We start from the raw sequence: 14,578 nt of genomic DNA, 5'->3' as shown, positions 1-14,578 counted from the left end.
CCTGTCAACCACTGGATCCAGTCCCACATCTGTAACAGTCCGTGAAGCAAAGTGGGAGAGGACAGACAGAGCAGCAGAGTGACAGAGTGAGAGGGACAGAGAGAGAGAGAGAGAGAGAGAGAGAGAGAGACAGGTATGGTGAATGAGTGGGATATAGAGAGATGAATACAGATTGTTTTTAACTAAAATGTTTTCAGAGAGACAGCAGAGTGACTCCTGAGACAGTCCCAGTCGAGACACGGTGTTGGGGAACTTCACCATCTGAGCCGTAGGAACTGGGCTGAGATGAGAAGCAGGTTGGGGAGAGTGGAACTCACTTACCTTTATCACACAAGGTGCAGCTCCGACATTTGTCATTGTAATTCTTGAAGGCGAGGTAAGTGTCCCTCGGGCAGGGCTTGCAAAGTGGCAGCTCACCGTCCTGCTTGCATGAGGCTGCTACATAGAAACCTGAAAATATCAAATTCATCGCAGTCATAGACTGTCTTATCATTAACTAATCATTAACACTTCTCAAGCAGTACACCTGTGTGTTCCTCGCACTGGTCCACAATCCCAGAGCGGTATAAAAGGATGAATCCACACACAGAGTGGGTATAGCGGGGACACTGAGTATAAAGGAGTACAGGATATAGAAGGGACAACAGGGTATAGATTTTAAGGGGACACAGGGTATAGAGAGTAACAAGGTATGTAGGGGACACAGGGTATAGAGGTGAGACACGGTATCGAGGGGTATAGGGTATCGAGGGGTATAGATTCTAAGGGGACATGGTATAAAGGGTAACAAGGTATGGAGGGAACACAGGGTATAGAGGGGATGCAGGGCTACAGGATATAGAGGGGTACAGGGTATAAAGGAGTACAGGGTATGGAGGGCTACAGGTTCTAAGGGGACAAAGCGTATAGGGGATCTGAGTGTTCTAGTATATGAATCACAAAGCAGGTACAGCAAGTGATTGGGAGGGCAGATGGAACTTTGGTGTTTGTTGCAGGGAGAATGGAGTATAAAGGAGATGTTTTCCTGCGGCTGTGTGGGGTCTTGGTGGGACCGCATCTGGTGTACTGTGTACAGTTTTAGTCTCCTTATTAGAAAAAGGATATTGTTGCATTCGATCTAGTTCAGAGAAGGTTCACTCAACTCATTTCAGGGCTGAAGGGCTTATCTTATGAAAGCAGTGGAGGCTGGGTCATTGAATTCATTCAAGGCCGAGTTAGATTTTTGATGGACAAGGGAGTCGAGGGTTATGGGGGGGGGCGGGTGGCAGACAGGAGAGTGGAGTTCAGACCACAATCAGATCAGCCATGATCTTATCGAATGGCGAAGCAGGCTTGAGGGGACAAATGGCCTACTCCTGCTCCTAAGTCTATGAGAAGGGTGCAAGGTATAGAGGGGGCACAGAGTATACGTATGGAGGCAGAGGGCATGACTAAGGTACTAAGTGGGTACTTTGCAACTGTCTTCGCTAAAGAAGAGGATGCTGTCAATGTCACAGAAAAGGTGATAGAAATATTATCTAGGATAAAAATAGATAAAGAGGAAGTACTAAAAAGGTTGGCAGCACTCAAAATACTTCAGAGGAAAGTAAAGGTGGAAGTTACAGAGGCTCTGGTCATGATCTTCCAATCCTCCTTAGCTATGTGACTGGAGAATTGCAAATGCTACACACCTGTTTAAAAAAGGGAGCAGGATAAACCCAGTAACTACAGATCTGTCAGCCTAATGTTGGTGTCAGGAAAATGCTTAGAGACATTACTCTGGGACAAAATTAATTGGCACTTGGAAACATTTGAGTTAATAAATGAAAGTCAGCATGGATTTGTTAAAGACAAATTGTGTTTGACTGACTTGATTGAGTTCTTTAATGACATAATGGAGAGGGTTGATGAGAGTAGTGCAGTTGATGTGTATATGGACTTTCAAGAGGCATTGATAATGTACCACATAATAGACTTGTCAGCAAAATTAAAGCCATTGGGATTGAAGGAGCAGTGGCAGCAGAAATCTTTGCATCCTCATTGGCTACAGGTAAGGTCCCAGAGGACTGGAGAATAGCCAATGTTGTTCCTTTGTTTAAGAAGGGTAGCAAGGATAATCCAGGAAATTATAGGCCGGTGAGCCTTACATCAGTGGTAGGGAAATTATTAGAGAGGATTCTTCGGGACAGAATTTACTCCCATTTGGAAACAAACAAACTTATTAGCGAGAGGCAGCATGGTTTTGTGAAGGGGAGGTAGTGTCTCATTAATTTGACTGAGTTTTTTGAGGAAGTGACAAAGATGATTGATGAAGGAAAGGCAGTGGATGTTATCTATATGGACTTTAGTAAAGGTCCCTCGTGGCAGACTGGTACAAAAGGTGAAGTCACATGGGATCAGAGGTGAACTGGCAAGATGGATACAGAACTGGCTCTGTCATAGAAGACAGAGGGTAGCAGTAGAAGGGTGCTTTTCTGAATGGAGGAATGTGACTAGTGGTGTTCCGCAGGGATCAGTGTTGGGACCTTTGCTCTTTGTAGTATATATAAATGATTTGGAGGAAAATGTAGCTGGTCTGATTAGTAAGTTTGCGGACGACACGAAGGTTGGTGGAGTTGCGGATAGTGATGAGGATTGTCAGAGGATACAGCAGGATATAGATCGGTTGGAGACTTGGGCGGAGAAATGGCAGATGGAGTTTAATCCGGACAAATGTGAGGTAATGCATTTTGGAAGGTCTAATGCAGGTGGGAAGTATACAGTAAATGGCAGAACCCTTAGGAGTATTGACAGGCAGAGAGATCTGGGCGTACAGGTCCACAGGTCACTGAAAGTGGCAACGCAGCTGGATAAGGTCATCAAGAAGGCATACGGCATGCTGGCCTTCATCGGTCGGGGCATAGAGTATAAAAATTGGCAAGTCATGCTGCAGCTGTACAGAACTTTAGTTAGGCCACACTTAGAATATTGCGTGCAATTCTGGTCGCCACACTACCAGAAGGACGTGGAGGCTTTGGAGAGGGTACAGAAGAGGTTTACCAGGATGTTGCCTGGTCTGGAGGGCATTAGCTATCAGGAGAGGTTGGATAAACTTGAATTGTTTTCACTGGAACAACGGAGGTGGAGGGGCGACATGATAGAGGTTTACAAAGTTATGAGCGGCATGGACAGAGTGGATAGTCAGAAGCTTTTTCCCAGGGTGGAAGAGTCAGTTACTGGGGGACATAGGTTTAAGGTGAGAGGGGCAAAGTTTAGAGGGGATGTGCGAGGCAAGTTCTTTACACAGAGGGTGGTGAGTGCCTGGAATTGTTGCCGGGGGAGGTGGTGGAAGCTGGTACGATAGCGACGATTAAGAGGCATCTTGACAAATACATGAATAGGATGGGAATAGAGGGATACAGTCCCCGGAAGTGCAGAAGGTTTTAGTTTAGGCAGGCATCAAGATTGGCGCAGGCTTGGAGGGCCGAATAGCCTGTTCCTGTGCTGTTCTTTGTTTGTTCTTTGAATATGAAATTGGCTAAAGGGACAGAAAGCAGAGGGTAGTGGTGAAAGTTCGTTTTTCAGACTGTTGGAAAGTGCACAGAGACATTCCCCAGAGGATGGAATTAGGACCACACTGCTCTGTTTGATGTAGTTTAATGACTTGGACTTGGGTATACAGGGCATGATATCAAAGTCTGAAGATCATACAAAATTGGGAAATGCAGTAAACAGTGAGGAGAATAGTAACAGATTTCAGGAAAACGCAGCCAGGCCTGTGAAATGGGCTGACATATGGCAAATGAAATTTAGCACATAGTTGTGTGAAGTGATTCATTTTGGAATTAATTAGGAGAGGCAATAAATGGTAGAATTTTTAAAGGAGGTGCAGGAGCAAAGAGATCTGGAGTTGTATGTACATAAATCTTTGAAAGTGGTAGGACATGTTTAAAAGTCTGTTCAAAATGCAGACAGGATCCTTGGCTTTATAAGTAAAGAAATAGAGTACAAAACCAAGGAAGTTATGGTAAACCTTTAGAACACTGGTTAGACCTCAGCTGAGTACTGTGGCCAATACTGGGCAACAAACTGTAGGAAGGCCTTAGAGAGGGTGCAGAGGAAATTTATTAGAATGGTACCAGGGATGAAAGGCTTCAGTTACATTGAAAGAACGAGAGAAACAGGTTATGTTCTCCTTATAGCAGAGAAAGTTAAGAGGAGGTTTGATAAAGGTGTTCAGAATCATGAAAGGTTTTGATAGAGTAAATAAAGTGATTCCTTTTTTCTGTGGCAGAAGTGTCGGTAACCAGAGGATATAGAATTAAGGTAATTGGCACAGGAATCAGAGGTGACATGAGGAAAAAACAATTTACAGAACGAGTTATTACAACCTGGAATGGACTGTCTGAAAGGGTGGAGGAAGCAGATTCAATAATAACTTTCGAAAGGGAATTGGACAAATGTTTGAAGCAGAATGTTTACAGGGCTCTGCTGAAGGGGCATGGGACTGGGACTAATGGATAGCTCTTTCAAAGAGCTGTGCATGCACAATGGGACAAATGGCCTCCTTCTGTGCTGTATCATTCTATTATTCGAGAGAGGCAGAGTAGAACCAACCTGCTGGGCACATCCTGCAGCAGAATAATGTTTTCGGATCCTGATATAGGTTGTTAGAGCATGCTTCAACGCCTCTTTTCCATCTTGTCCGCTCTCCGTCTTTCCAAATTCCTAGCTGCCTAGACTGCCGAATAATCCTTGTTATGTTCCAACCTGCTTGCGACAGACCCCAGGAGTCACCTGCTGTCGAACGACTGAAGTTTCCAGACGCAGAGATCATGGCACAAAGCTGGAAATCAGAGAATTCGAGTGTTAGTCTGTAATTCTTCATTACCACAAAAAACTTGTACCTCCTGGCTAATAAACAACACCTGTACGTCCTGGCAAATATACAACACCTGTACCTCCTGGCAAATATACAACAACAGGTATACCTCCCGGCTAATATATGACCACACCTGTACCTCCCGGCTAATAACCAGCAACACTTGTACTGCTGGTTAATATACAGCAACAACTGTACCTCCTGGCAAATATACAACACCTGTACCTCCTGGCAAATATACAACAACAGGTATACCTCCCGGCTAATATATGACCACACCTGTACCTCCCGGCTAATAACCAGCAACACTTGTACTGCTGGTTAATATACAACAACACCTGTACCTCCTGGCAAATATACAACAACACGTATACCTCCCAGCTAATATACGACCACACCTGTACCTCCCGGCTAATGACCAGCAACACTTGTACTCCTGGTTAATATACAGCAACAACTGTACCTCCTGGCTAATATACAACAACACCTGTACCTCCTGGCTAATATACAACAACACCTGTAGCTCCCGGCTAATGACCAGCAACACTTGTACTCCTGGTTAATATACAGCAACAACTGTACCTCCTGGCTAATATACAACACCTGTACCTCCTGGCTAATATACAACAACACCTGTAGCTCCCGGCGAATGACCAGCAACACTTGTACTCCTGGCTAATATACAGCAACACCTGTATATCTGGCTAATATACATTGACACCTGTATCTCCTGGCTAATATACAACAATATCTGTACCTCCCAGCTAAGGACCAGCAACATTTGTACTCCTGGTTAATATACAACACCTGTACCTCCAGGCTAATGACCAGCAACACTTGTACTGCTGGTTAATATACAGCAACAACTGTACCTCCTGGCTAATAGACATTGAGACCTTTACCTCCAGGCTAATATACAACAACACCTGTACCTCCAGGCTAATGACCAGCAACACTTGTACTGCTGGCTAATATACAGCAACAACTGTACCTCCTGGCTAATATACAACACCTGTACCTCCTGGCAAATATACAACAACAAGTATATCTCCCGGCTAATATACGACCACACCTGTACCTCCCGGCTAATGACCAGCAACACTTGTACTCCTGGTTAATATACAGCAACAATTGTACCTCCAGGCTAATATACAACAACACCTGTACCTCCAGGCTAATGACCAGCAACACTTGTACTCCTGACTAATATACATTGACACCTGTATCTCCTGGCTAATATACAACAATATCTGTACCTCCCAGCTAAGGACCAGCAACATTTGTACTCCTGGTTAATATACAACAACACCTGTACCTCCAGGCTAATGACCAGCAACACTTGTACTGCTGGTTAATATACAGCAACAACTGTACCTCCTGGCTAATATACAACACCTGTACCTCCTGGCAAATATACAACAACAAGTATACCTCCCGGCTAATATACGACCACACCTGTACCTCCCGGCTAATGACCAGCAACACTTGTACTCCTGGTTAATATACAGCAACAACTGTACCTCCAGGCTAATATACAACAACAAGTATACCTCCCGGCTAATATACGACCACACCTGTACCTCCAGGCTAATGACCAGCAACACTTGTACTCCTGGCTAATATACGGCAACAACTGTACCTCCTGGCTAATATACATTGACACCTTTACCTCCCAGCGAATATACAACAAGAAGTATACCTCCCGGCTAATATACATTGACACCTGTACCTCCCGGCTAATATACAGCAACACTTGTACTGCTGGCTAATATACAACAACAAGTATACCTCCTGGCTAATATACGTTGACACCTTTACCTCCCGGCTAATATATAACAACACCTGTACCTCCCGGCTAATGACCAGCAACACTTGTACTGCTGGTTAATATACAGCAACAACTGTACCTCCTGGCTAATATACAACAACACCCGTACCTCCTGGCAAATATACAACAACAAGTACCTCCCGGCTAATATACGACCACACCTGTACCTCCCGGCTAATGACCAGCAACACGTACTCCTGGCTAATATACAGCAACACATGTACCTCCTGGTTAATATACAACAACACCTGTACCTCCTGGTTAATATACAACAACACTTGTACCTCCTGGCTAATATACAACAACCCCTGTACCTCCTGGCTAATATACAACAACACCAGTACTACCAGCTAATATATAGGAAAAAGCTGGAAATAAAGGCAAGAATATTCTCCAGTGTTGGTTTCTCTGCAATGTTCTTGTTTGAGATATTTTCACGGATGTGACTCTCACCTGAAATATCCTATTCCCTTTTGAGCATAGACACTTGTACATCCCCTGCTCACCCCTTCCCTCCATTCCATCTATTCTGGCTCTTCTTGCTATCCCATTGACCCCCTTTTGGTTCCACCCCATTAGCCCATTGGTCTTCCTCCCTCATTCCTGCTCCTCTCCTCCCCCATTCCCTTCCACCCCATTCACCCTCTCCCATGCCCTCATTTACAAGGCAGTGATGCCATGGTGACCAGGATGTCATAGGTACTTCATTTGCTCCAAAGCCTGTCCTTTATCACAGGGGAGAGAGATTGAGTGGATACATTTGGTTTTATTTGGAGTACACAGTCAGGTTCAGCCTCCATAGTTTCTTCTCCATCCATTATGACTTCAAGAGGAAGTTGGATGGCCACTCGAGAGAAATGTATTTGCAGGGCTACAGGGATCGAGGGATCGAGCCGGGGAATGGGACTGACTGCATAGCTCTGTGGAAACCTGGCATGGACTCGATGGTCTGAATGGTTTCATTCTGTGCTGTAAATTACTCTATGACTCCATGACAACACTGGAGCAGTTATCTAGTACAGGACAGCTGACCCAAGCTCATCTCGCTGGGGCTTCAAAATTGTTTCTGGAAGCACCAAACCAGTTTTGCATGAGTGCAGTGTGTTACTGGGAGGTAGTTTATTTTATCTTCCCCTGAATACAATTTCTGAGAATTGCTGAATGGAAGGTGATGAGCGAAGAACGGAAATGCTTTGTCTGTGTGTCACCCTTCCGCTCAATTCACCTCCACGACACAATCTCTCAAGGATCACAATTGGTGCCCTGACCATGGAGAGGAAGCAATATTGGAGATCTCGAGTATGTGGGCTCAACCCAAATGCTGTCGCTCTAAAAGTCTCTGACTGTTTGCTGGAAATCCCCCACTATTTCCACAGTCTGTATGTTACATAACAGCTCATGCAATGCCCAGACTGTCAACCACTGGCAGAAAAAACAGCCAACCACAGGACAGGTTAGCTGATTGAAAAATGTCAGAACTGGAAATGTAAGTGGGTTGTGTCACTGGGAGAGAGGCAGAGTTAGTGTCAGAGAGTGGCACAAAACCCAGCCACAGTAACATTCTGTAACACTATCTCAGTACACCCATGGTTCATTGTTATCAAGCTTGTCGGAGGTTGTGGGTTTCAGTCCCACTTCCATGACTCAAGTACATAATGCAGACACTCCCAGTGCAGTACCAAGGGATTGCTGCACTGTCGGGAGAGCAGTACTGACGGAGTGCTGCGCTGGCAGTGGGACAACACTAAGGGAGTGCTGCACTGTCAAAGGAAGCAGTACTGAGGGAGTGCTGCACTCCTGCCCAGGAGTCCAGTCCTCCATTACCCCCACACAGGAACCCGATTCTCCCCCACCCCCTCCCAGGAACCCAGTCCTCCCCCAACCCCACACAGGCGCCCAGTCCTCCCCCACCACCATCCCCTCCCCCCCGCCCACACAGGAACATGGTCCTCTCTCACCCCTGCCCAGGAACCAATTCCTCTCCATCCATGCCCAAGAGCCCAGTCCTCCCCCAATCCCACATCCCATGAAAGAATTAAAAAAACTGGGGGTGGGACAGCACTGACAGGGTGCTGCACAGGCAATGGGGCAGCACGGAGGGAGTGTTGCACTGTCTGAGATACCGTTTTTCAGATGAAACATTAAACTGAGGTCTCGTCTGCCCTCTCAGATGGATGTAAAATATTCCACGGCACTATTTTGAAGGAAAGCAGGAAAGTTCTCCCCAGTGTCCTGGCCAATATTTATCTCACAACCAACACCTAAAATAGATTATCTACTCATTATCACTTTCCTGTTTTTGGGAGCTTGCTGTGTGCAAAATGGCTGCCATGTTTCCTTCATTACAACAATGACTATACTTCAAACGTACTTCATTGGCATTAAAGTGCTTTGGGACATCCTGAGGATGTGAAAGGTGCTATAGAAATACACATATTTCTTTATGACCCCTATATTTCTCCCAATCCCAGTGCATTGATCCCAGTAATACCCCTTCTAATGTTCTCAGTGCTGCTGCCAATTTTAGCCTAATTTTGTTTGTCTTTATAATTCCTTCAGGGGGTCAGTTAACTAGCGTGAAATGCAGAAAGACACCAACAGCGTGGGTTGAATCCCCATACTAGTGGTAGATCATGGAGGCTTGCCTCCTCACCTTGACCCATGCTTGAGGAGTGGTGACCCTCAAGCTATATATCATCAACTGTCTCTCTCTAATGGGGAGAGATGCCTATGGTCCTTTGGGACTATAGCTGGAGCAATAAATCCTTCAGTCCTCCCACAGCAATTGAACAAAATATCAGACATTGTGCCCAAGGAATTGAAACTATGAGTCATAACTTTAAAAAAATGGTTCACCCATAACCAAGGTTCCCTTTCAAATTTCCTTGTTGTGCACAGCTAGTTTCTTCAATGCGCATTATTAACGTGGAACAAGGCCTGTGAGCCAGCACACAGCCCTGCACGCACACAGCTTAGGGGGTATGATGCACATAACCAGTGAACGGTCAAGGAAGGGGGAAGCGTGAAAGGGGGGCACACTCGGTCATGCGGGGCTGTTGGGCGGGCCTGCCACACAGGGGTGGGTCTGCTGGGCAGTGCTGTCTGGCCCTCGGTGGGGAGTGGGGGGGGAGGATGGGGTTGGTCTGTTGTTTGGGGTAGGGGTAGGGTTCGGTCTCTCACTCGCAGTGAGCTGCCTATGGTTGATCTCTCAGTGTGTTCCTGTTCTTTGGCTGATATTACACTGGGATAGCCAGTCTGTTCCCCCTGACCCCCCCAGCCCAGGAACCCATGTGCCATCAGCTCAGGAACTCTTCCTCAACCCCCAGCCCAAGAACATGCTCCTGCCTTCACCTGCTCAGAAACCCAGTCCTCCTGCATCCTCACCTAGGAATCCATTCCTTCCACACACCCCATACAAGAACCCAGTCCTCCCTCACTTGTCCCGGAACTGAGTCCTCCCCCATCCAGGAACCCGGTCCTCCCACATCCCTCCACACAGGAACCTGATCCTCCCCCACTCCCACCCAGGACCCCCGTCCTCCCCCAACCTCTACACAGAAATGCAGTCCTCCCCCATCCCCCAATATAAGAACCCAGTCCTTTCCCCCTCTCCCACAGAGGAACCTGGTCCTCCCCACCCCCACCCAGGAACTCTATCTGCAGCCCAGGAACTCTACCCGATCCAAAGACATTTGTTGTTTCCTCCCCCATGTTCCCACTGAATATTTGTTACAATAGAGATCTGTGAATGGAGAATCTTCAACTGAACTTCAGATCCTGACTATCTCCTTCGGTAAAGACATCACCCAGTGTGATACTGAGCATACACAGAGCAGAACTGGCCCAGGCCTCATTCCTGGCTCATGCTGAGTTAGCTGATCTCATCTGGTGTGGCATTTAAGGCTAAAGCTGGCTTGGATTAGGTGGAAAACAGCAGTTTTTCTATTGCTAATCCTGTGATCTCACTGTGTGAAAACATTTGGGCGTGAATCTTGGGTGAGAAAAGGATTGTGCCTGGCTGTGATGCCATCCTTGGTCAAATAGCCTGTCACCTTTGCCAAGGCTCACATATTATGAGTGGTCACTTGGGTGAAATACTGGAGGGTGACTCCTTGTGGAGCTATGGAGCAGGGTGGGGGCAAGAGGAAATGTAACTCTTGTCCAGTGAGACACACACCTGCTCTTAAAACCCCCCTCCCCTCGACCTTCCTGATGAGCTGGAATCTTTAGTTTAGCCATGCTGGCGTGGCAACAAACTGGTGGGTCAGTGAACCACAGTCCTTGAATCATATCCCAACTACAGACAGCAGCTTAACACACTGTCAATAAACTAGGTCATGGCACTTTCCAGCGTGGGTTTCTGTCCTGACACAGTGTTGCAGGGACTTTATCTAAAATCTTATCTTCACACACACATACACACACACACACAGAAGATGTTGGTGTGAGATGTCCTGCTATGCCGTGACTCATTGCTGCAGTTCAGCAGGCTTTCCCCCTCCCAGTTGTTGACTCACACAGGGGTCCAGCTCTATAGTGTCTTTAAACAATGACCGTTACCCAGCTCCTCACCCTAGTGGGCAATGTAGCTGAGTTCTAGTAGGACCAGAGCATCAATGGGATTATCCCTAATGGGGTAACATCACAGACTGGCTCCTTAGTTCCTCGTTCTGTGTCTGCCTCAAGTACAATTGGGCAGTTTCCATAAGGAAAGAAGTCTAAGCTCGTTAGGGTGAGGTTATTCTGATGACCATTTGCTGTAGAATCAACTATCACATTAACCCAGGGGAGGGGGCCTGAATGATGGTAAACAGCAGACTGGTCAATTCAGACAGGTCAACCCACCCATCTCAGAAATCCCACCAGACTGCCCTCAGCTGTCCCTCCAACCGTCACTTGACCCTTATCCCGACCCTCGCCCTTACCTCAACCCTCACCTCAACCTTGACCCTGGCCTCACTTTGACCTTACTTTCCTCACCCTCAGCATCACCCCGACCCTAAACCCCAGCTCAATTGCTGATGACAAAGTCATTTACATACATCCTGATTTCTCAGGTTTTCTTTTAGGCTTTTACTTTTTTCTATTTCATTCATGGGATGTGGGCCTCGCTGGCTCGGCCAGCATTTATTGCCCAACCTTAATTGCCCAACTTTAATTGCCCTTGAGCAGGTGGTGGTGAGCCGCTTCTTGATCCGCTGCAGTCCATATGGTGTAGGTGCACTCACAAAGCTGTTTGGGAGGGAGTTCCAGAATTTTGAGCCAATGACAGTGAAGGAACGGTGATATATTTCCAAGCCAGGATGGTGTGCAACTTGGAGGGGAACTTGCAGGTGGTGGTGTTTCCACATGTCGAGTGCCCTTGTCCATCTAGGTGGTAGTGTTTGCGGTTTGGGAGGTGCTTTCGAAGAAGCTTTGGCGAGCTGCACCAAGGTCTGGACACAGATCTGTGACCTCAGGATCGATTCCTGCCCCGATCAGTGGAATGACTGACCTCAGTTTGGTAAATGGAAGGGGTGGGTAATCCCAGCTCATTACCTAAAAGGACTGGGCACACAGTATAAAAGTACCAGCTCGCACTGAAACACAATGATGCCTGGCACAAGAGCTGGTACTCTACTAAAGCTGGTGATCAGATGAACTGACGACTCTGTATCTAACCTGTGTTGCACCAGGCCTGGAAGTATTTAATGGAATAGTGTAGAAGGAGCATTACTCTGTATCTAATCCGTGCTGTAAAGGCCTGCTCAGGTCTGCAAAAAAAAAACCCGACCCAAGCCCGACAGAACCACATCCAGCCCGAGTCCTTCCATTTTTTCCTGCACCCGACCTGACCTGATCATCAGTTAACTTACCTTCCGTTTTTCACTTTATTGCTGATCTGCACAAGCTTAAAATAACAGTAATAAAACCACCTTTCTAGTCCAAAAATTAAATTAATAGTGGAGCCACTTACCTGTGTTGGAGCGTGTCCGACCCGGCCCGACCCGAGCCCGAATGCTGGATCCGGAAGTGCAACCTGACCTGACCTGACCCGAACCCGACACATGATGTCGGGTCCTGTCCGGTTTGGGTCAGGTTACAGGCCTTTACCGTGCTGTACCTGCCCTGAGAGTGTTTGATGGGACAGTGTAGAGGGAGCTTTACTCTGTATCTAACCCCTTTTTTTTCTTTTTTTTTACTTGAGGAGCAGCCCCTTTAAATATGCAAGCAGGGGCTGCAATCTCACACTATATACACGTGGAACATGGACCTGTCCATGCCGCAGAAATTACAGGCGGCCTGGGAGTCCGTGAACCTACTTAAAAGTCTATTGTGTATCTAACCCCGTGCTGTACTTGCCCTGGGAGTGTTTGATGGGACACTGGTCCCTGATCTATTTCTCCTCCCTGAACGTGTACAAAATATTTACTAAAAAATGTAAAAGGGAAAAAAAAAACTTGTTAAGGAGTGTGAATTGGTACAGGGTCATATTTAGATCTCTTACAGGAGGGTGGATTGTATCAGTCAACGGTGCAGTTGTTAACTGTTTACTTCACAGATACAGTCGTGCAGGAAGCAGTTATGTAAATACTGACCCATACATCTTCCAGAATGTGAGGAAATTAACTGTTACACAATCAGCACACTGTGTTTGTAAAGGCAGAAGTCTCAAGCAGCAATAATTTCTAAACACCTTCAGAGGATGGAATCCTGCACCACACATCACCCCCTCACATGGGTTCCTGAGAAAGACGCTGCAGATCATTACATCTAATTGTCTCCTGACCCCATTTACACTGCCTGCTTCACCCTCCTCCATATAGCACAACTCGATTAACCCTTGAGTGGAAAAGTCCCATCTCCCTACTTACTGCTCTTTTTTAACATTTCACCTGAGCACACCATTTGCCTCAATCTGTTTTGCCAATTCTCTGCATCATTTTGAAATCTTCAATATTGATGCATAAAATTCAGTGCAAGAGAGAATTACAGATTATGGAATCACTGGGTAAAGATGCTGAATTACCCAGGTCTAAGTGTAAATCCCTGGTCTAGTGCCAATATTCCCTGGAAGTCCTGAGTCGTTTTTTTATATTCGTTTGTGGGATATGGGTGTTATTGACTAGGCCAGCGTTTATTGCCCATCCCTAATTACCCTTGAGAAGGTGGTGGTGAGCCGCCTTCTTGAACTGCTGCAGTCCATGTTGGGTAGATACACCCACAGTGCTGTTAGGAAGGGAGTTCCAGGATTTTGACTCAGTGACAGTGAAGGAGCGGTGATATAGTTCCAAGACAGAATGGTGTGTGACTTGGATGGGAACTTGGGCAACAGTTTCCCTGCAGTGTCCCGTTTGTTGGAAGTTGGTTAAGATTTAGAGAGCAGGATTTTAAATTTCTTGCAAATTTAATAATTTTACAGTCTGAGGGCAGGTCTCATGAGCCACTCACAAACTATCCCAACAGCGGAAATAACCGATCAGGACCAGGATTGAGATTTGGATGAATTACTGACCACACATTGTGTCAAACAGGATGGTTCATGAATTAATGGGACCCTGAAATGTCAGGATCTATTCAATGATCTGTCACTCCCAGGATGGAGCATCGGTTAATGGGAGCTCAGGAGATCAAATCAGTGGGTAAAGTTCGTGAGAGTGAAAGGTGTGCATGGGGTGCAGAAGGAGTGGGATCAATAGCTCTGTGGTGTTTTCTTGTTCTGTGCATTTTCCCTTCTGATAAAACATTTGCTGAACAATTGGTTTCTTGGACTCTGTTCTACGTTCAGGCTGACACCCCTCTTTGTTTCAATTTATTTCTCTCCTTTTCTTCTACAGCCTCCCATTGCTGCTGTTAGCTTGAGTGCTCCAGCTTCCAGTCATATCTCCACCCTGTCTGGGAAAAAGCTTGTCTGCCGAGGGCAGAATCCC

At 46.4% G+C, this 14,578-nt stretch overlaps 1 protein-coding gene across 2 annotated transcripts in view; it reads right to left on the bottom strand.

Annotated features, from left to right (window-relative positions):
* The window catches only part of si:ch211-112c15.8 (tumor necrosis factor receptor superfamily member 25), a 41,018-nt gene that overhangs the window by 20,799 nt on the left and 5,641 nt on the right, over positions 1-14,578 (bottom strand). For both annotated transcript variants that reach the window (XM_068017260.1, XM_068017261.1), the window contains exons 2-3: positions 4,576-4,804; positions 322-450 (exon numbers count right to left, since the gene is read on the bottom strand). In XM_068017260.1, coding sequence (XP_067873361.1) covers positions 322-450; positions 4,576-4,804 — 358 coding nt within the window. The remainder of the gene's footprint in view (positions 1-321; positions 451-4,575; positions 4,805-14,578) is intronic.

This window comes from Heterodontus francisci, chromosome 37 (genome assembly GCF_036365525.1).
Source record: "Heterodontus francisci isolate sHetFra1 chromosome 37, sHetFra1.hap1, whole genome shotgun sequence".
Classification (NCBI taxonomy): domain Eukaryota; kingdom Metazoa; phylum Chordata; class Chondrichthyes; order Heterodontiformes; family Heterodontidae; genus Heterodontus; species Heterodontus francisci.
The sequence above is the reverse complement of the archived record's forward strand: the minus strand, read 5'-3'. Positions and strand labels throughout refer to the sequence as shown.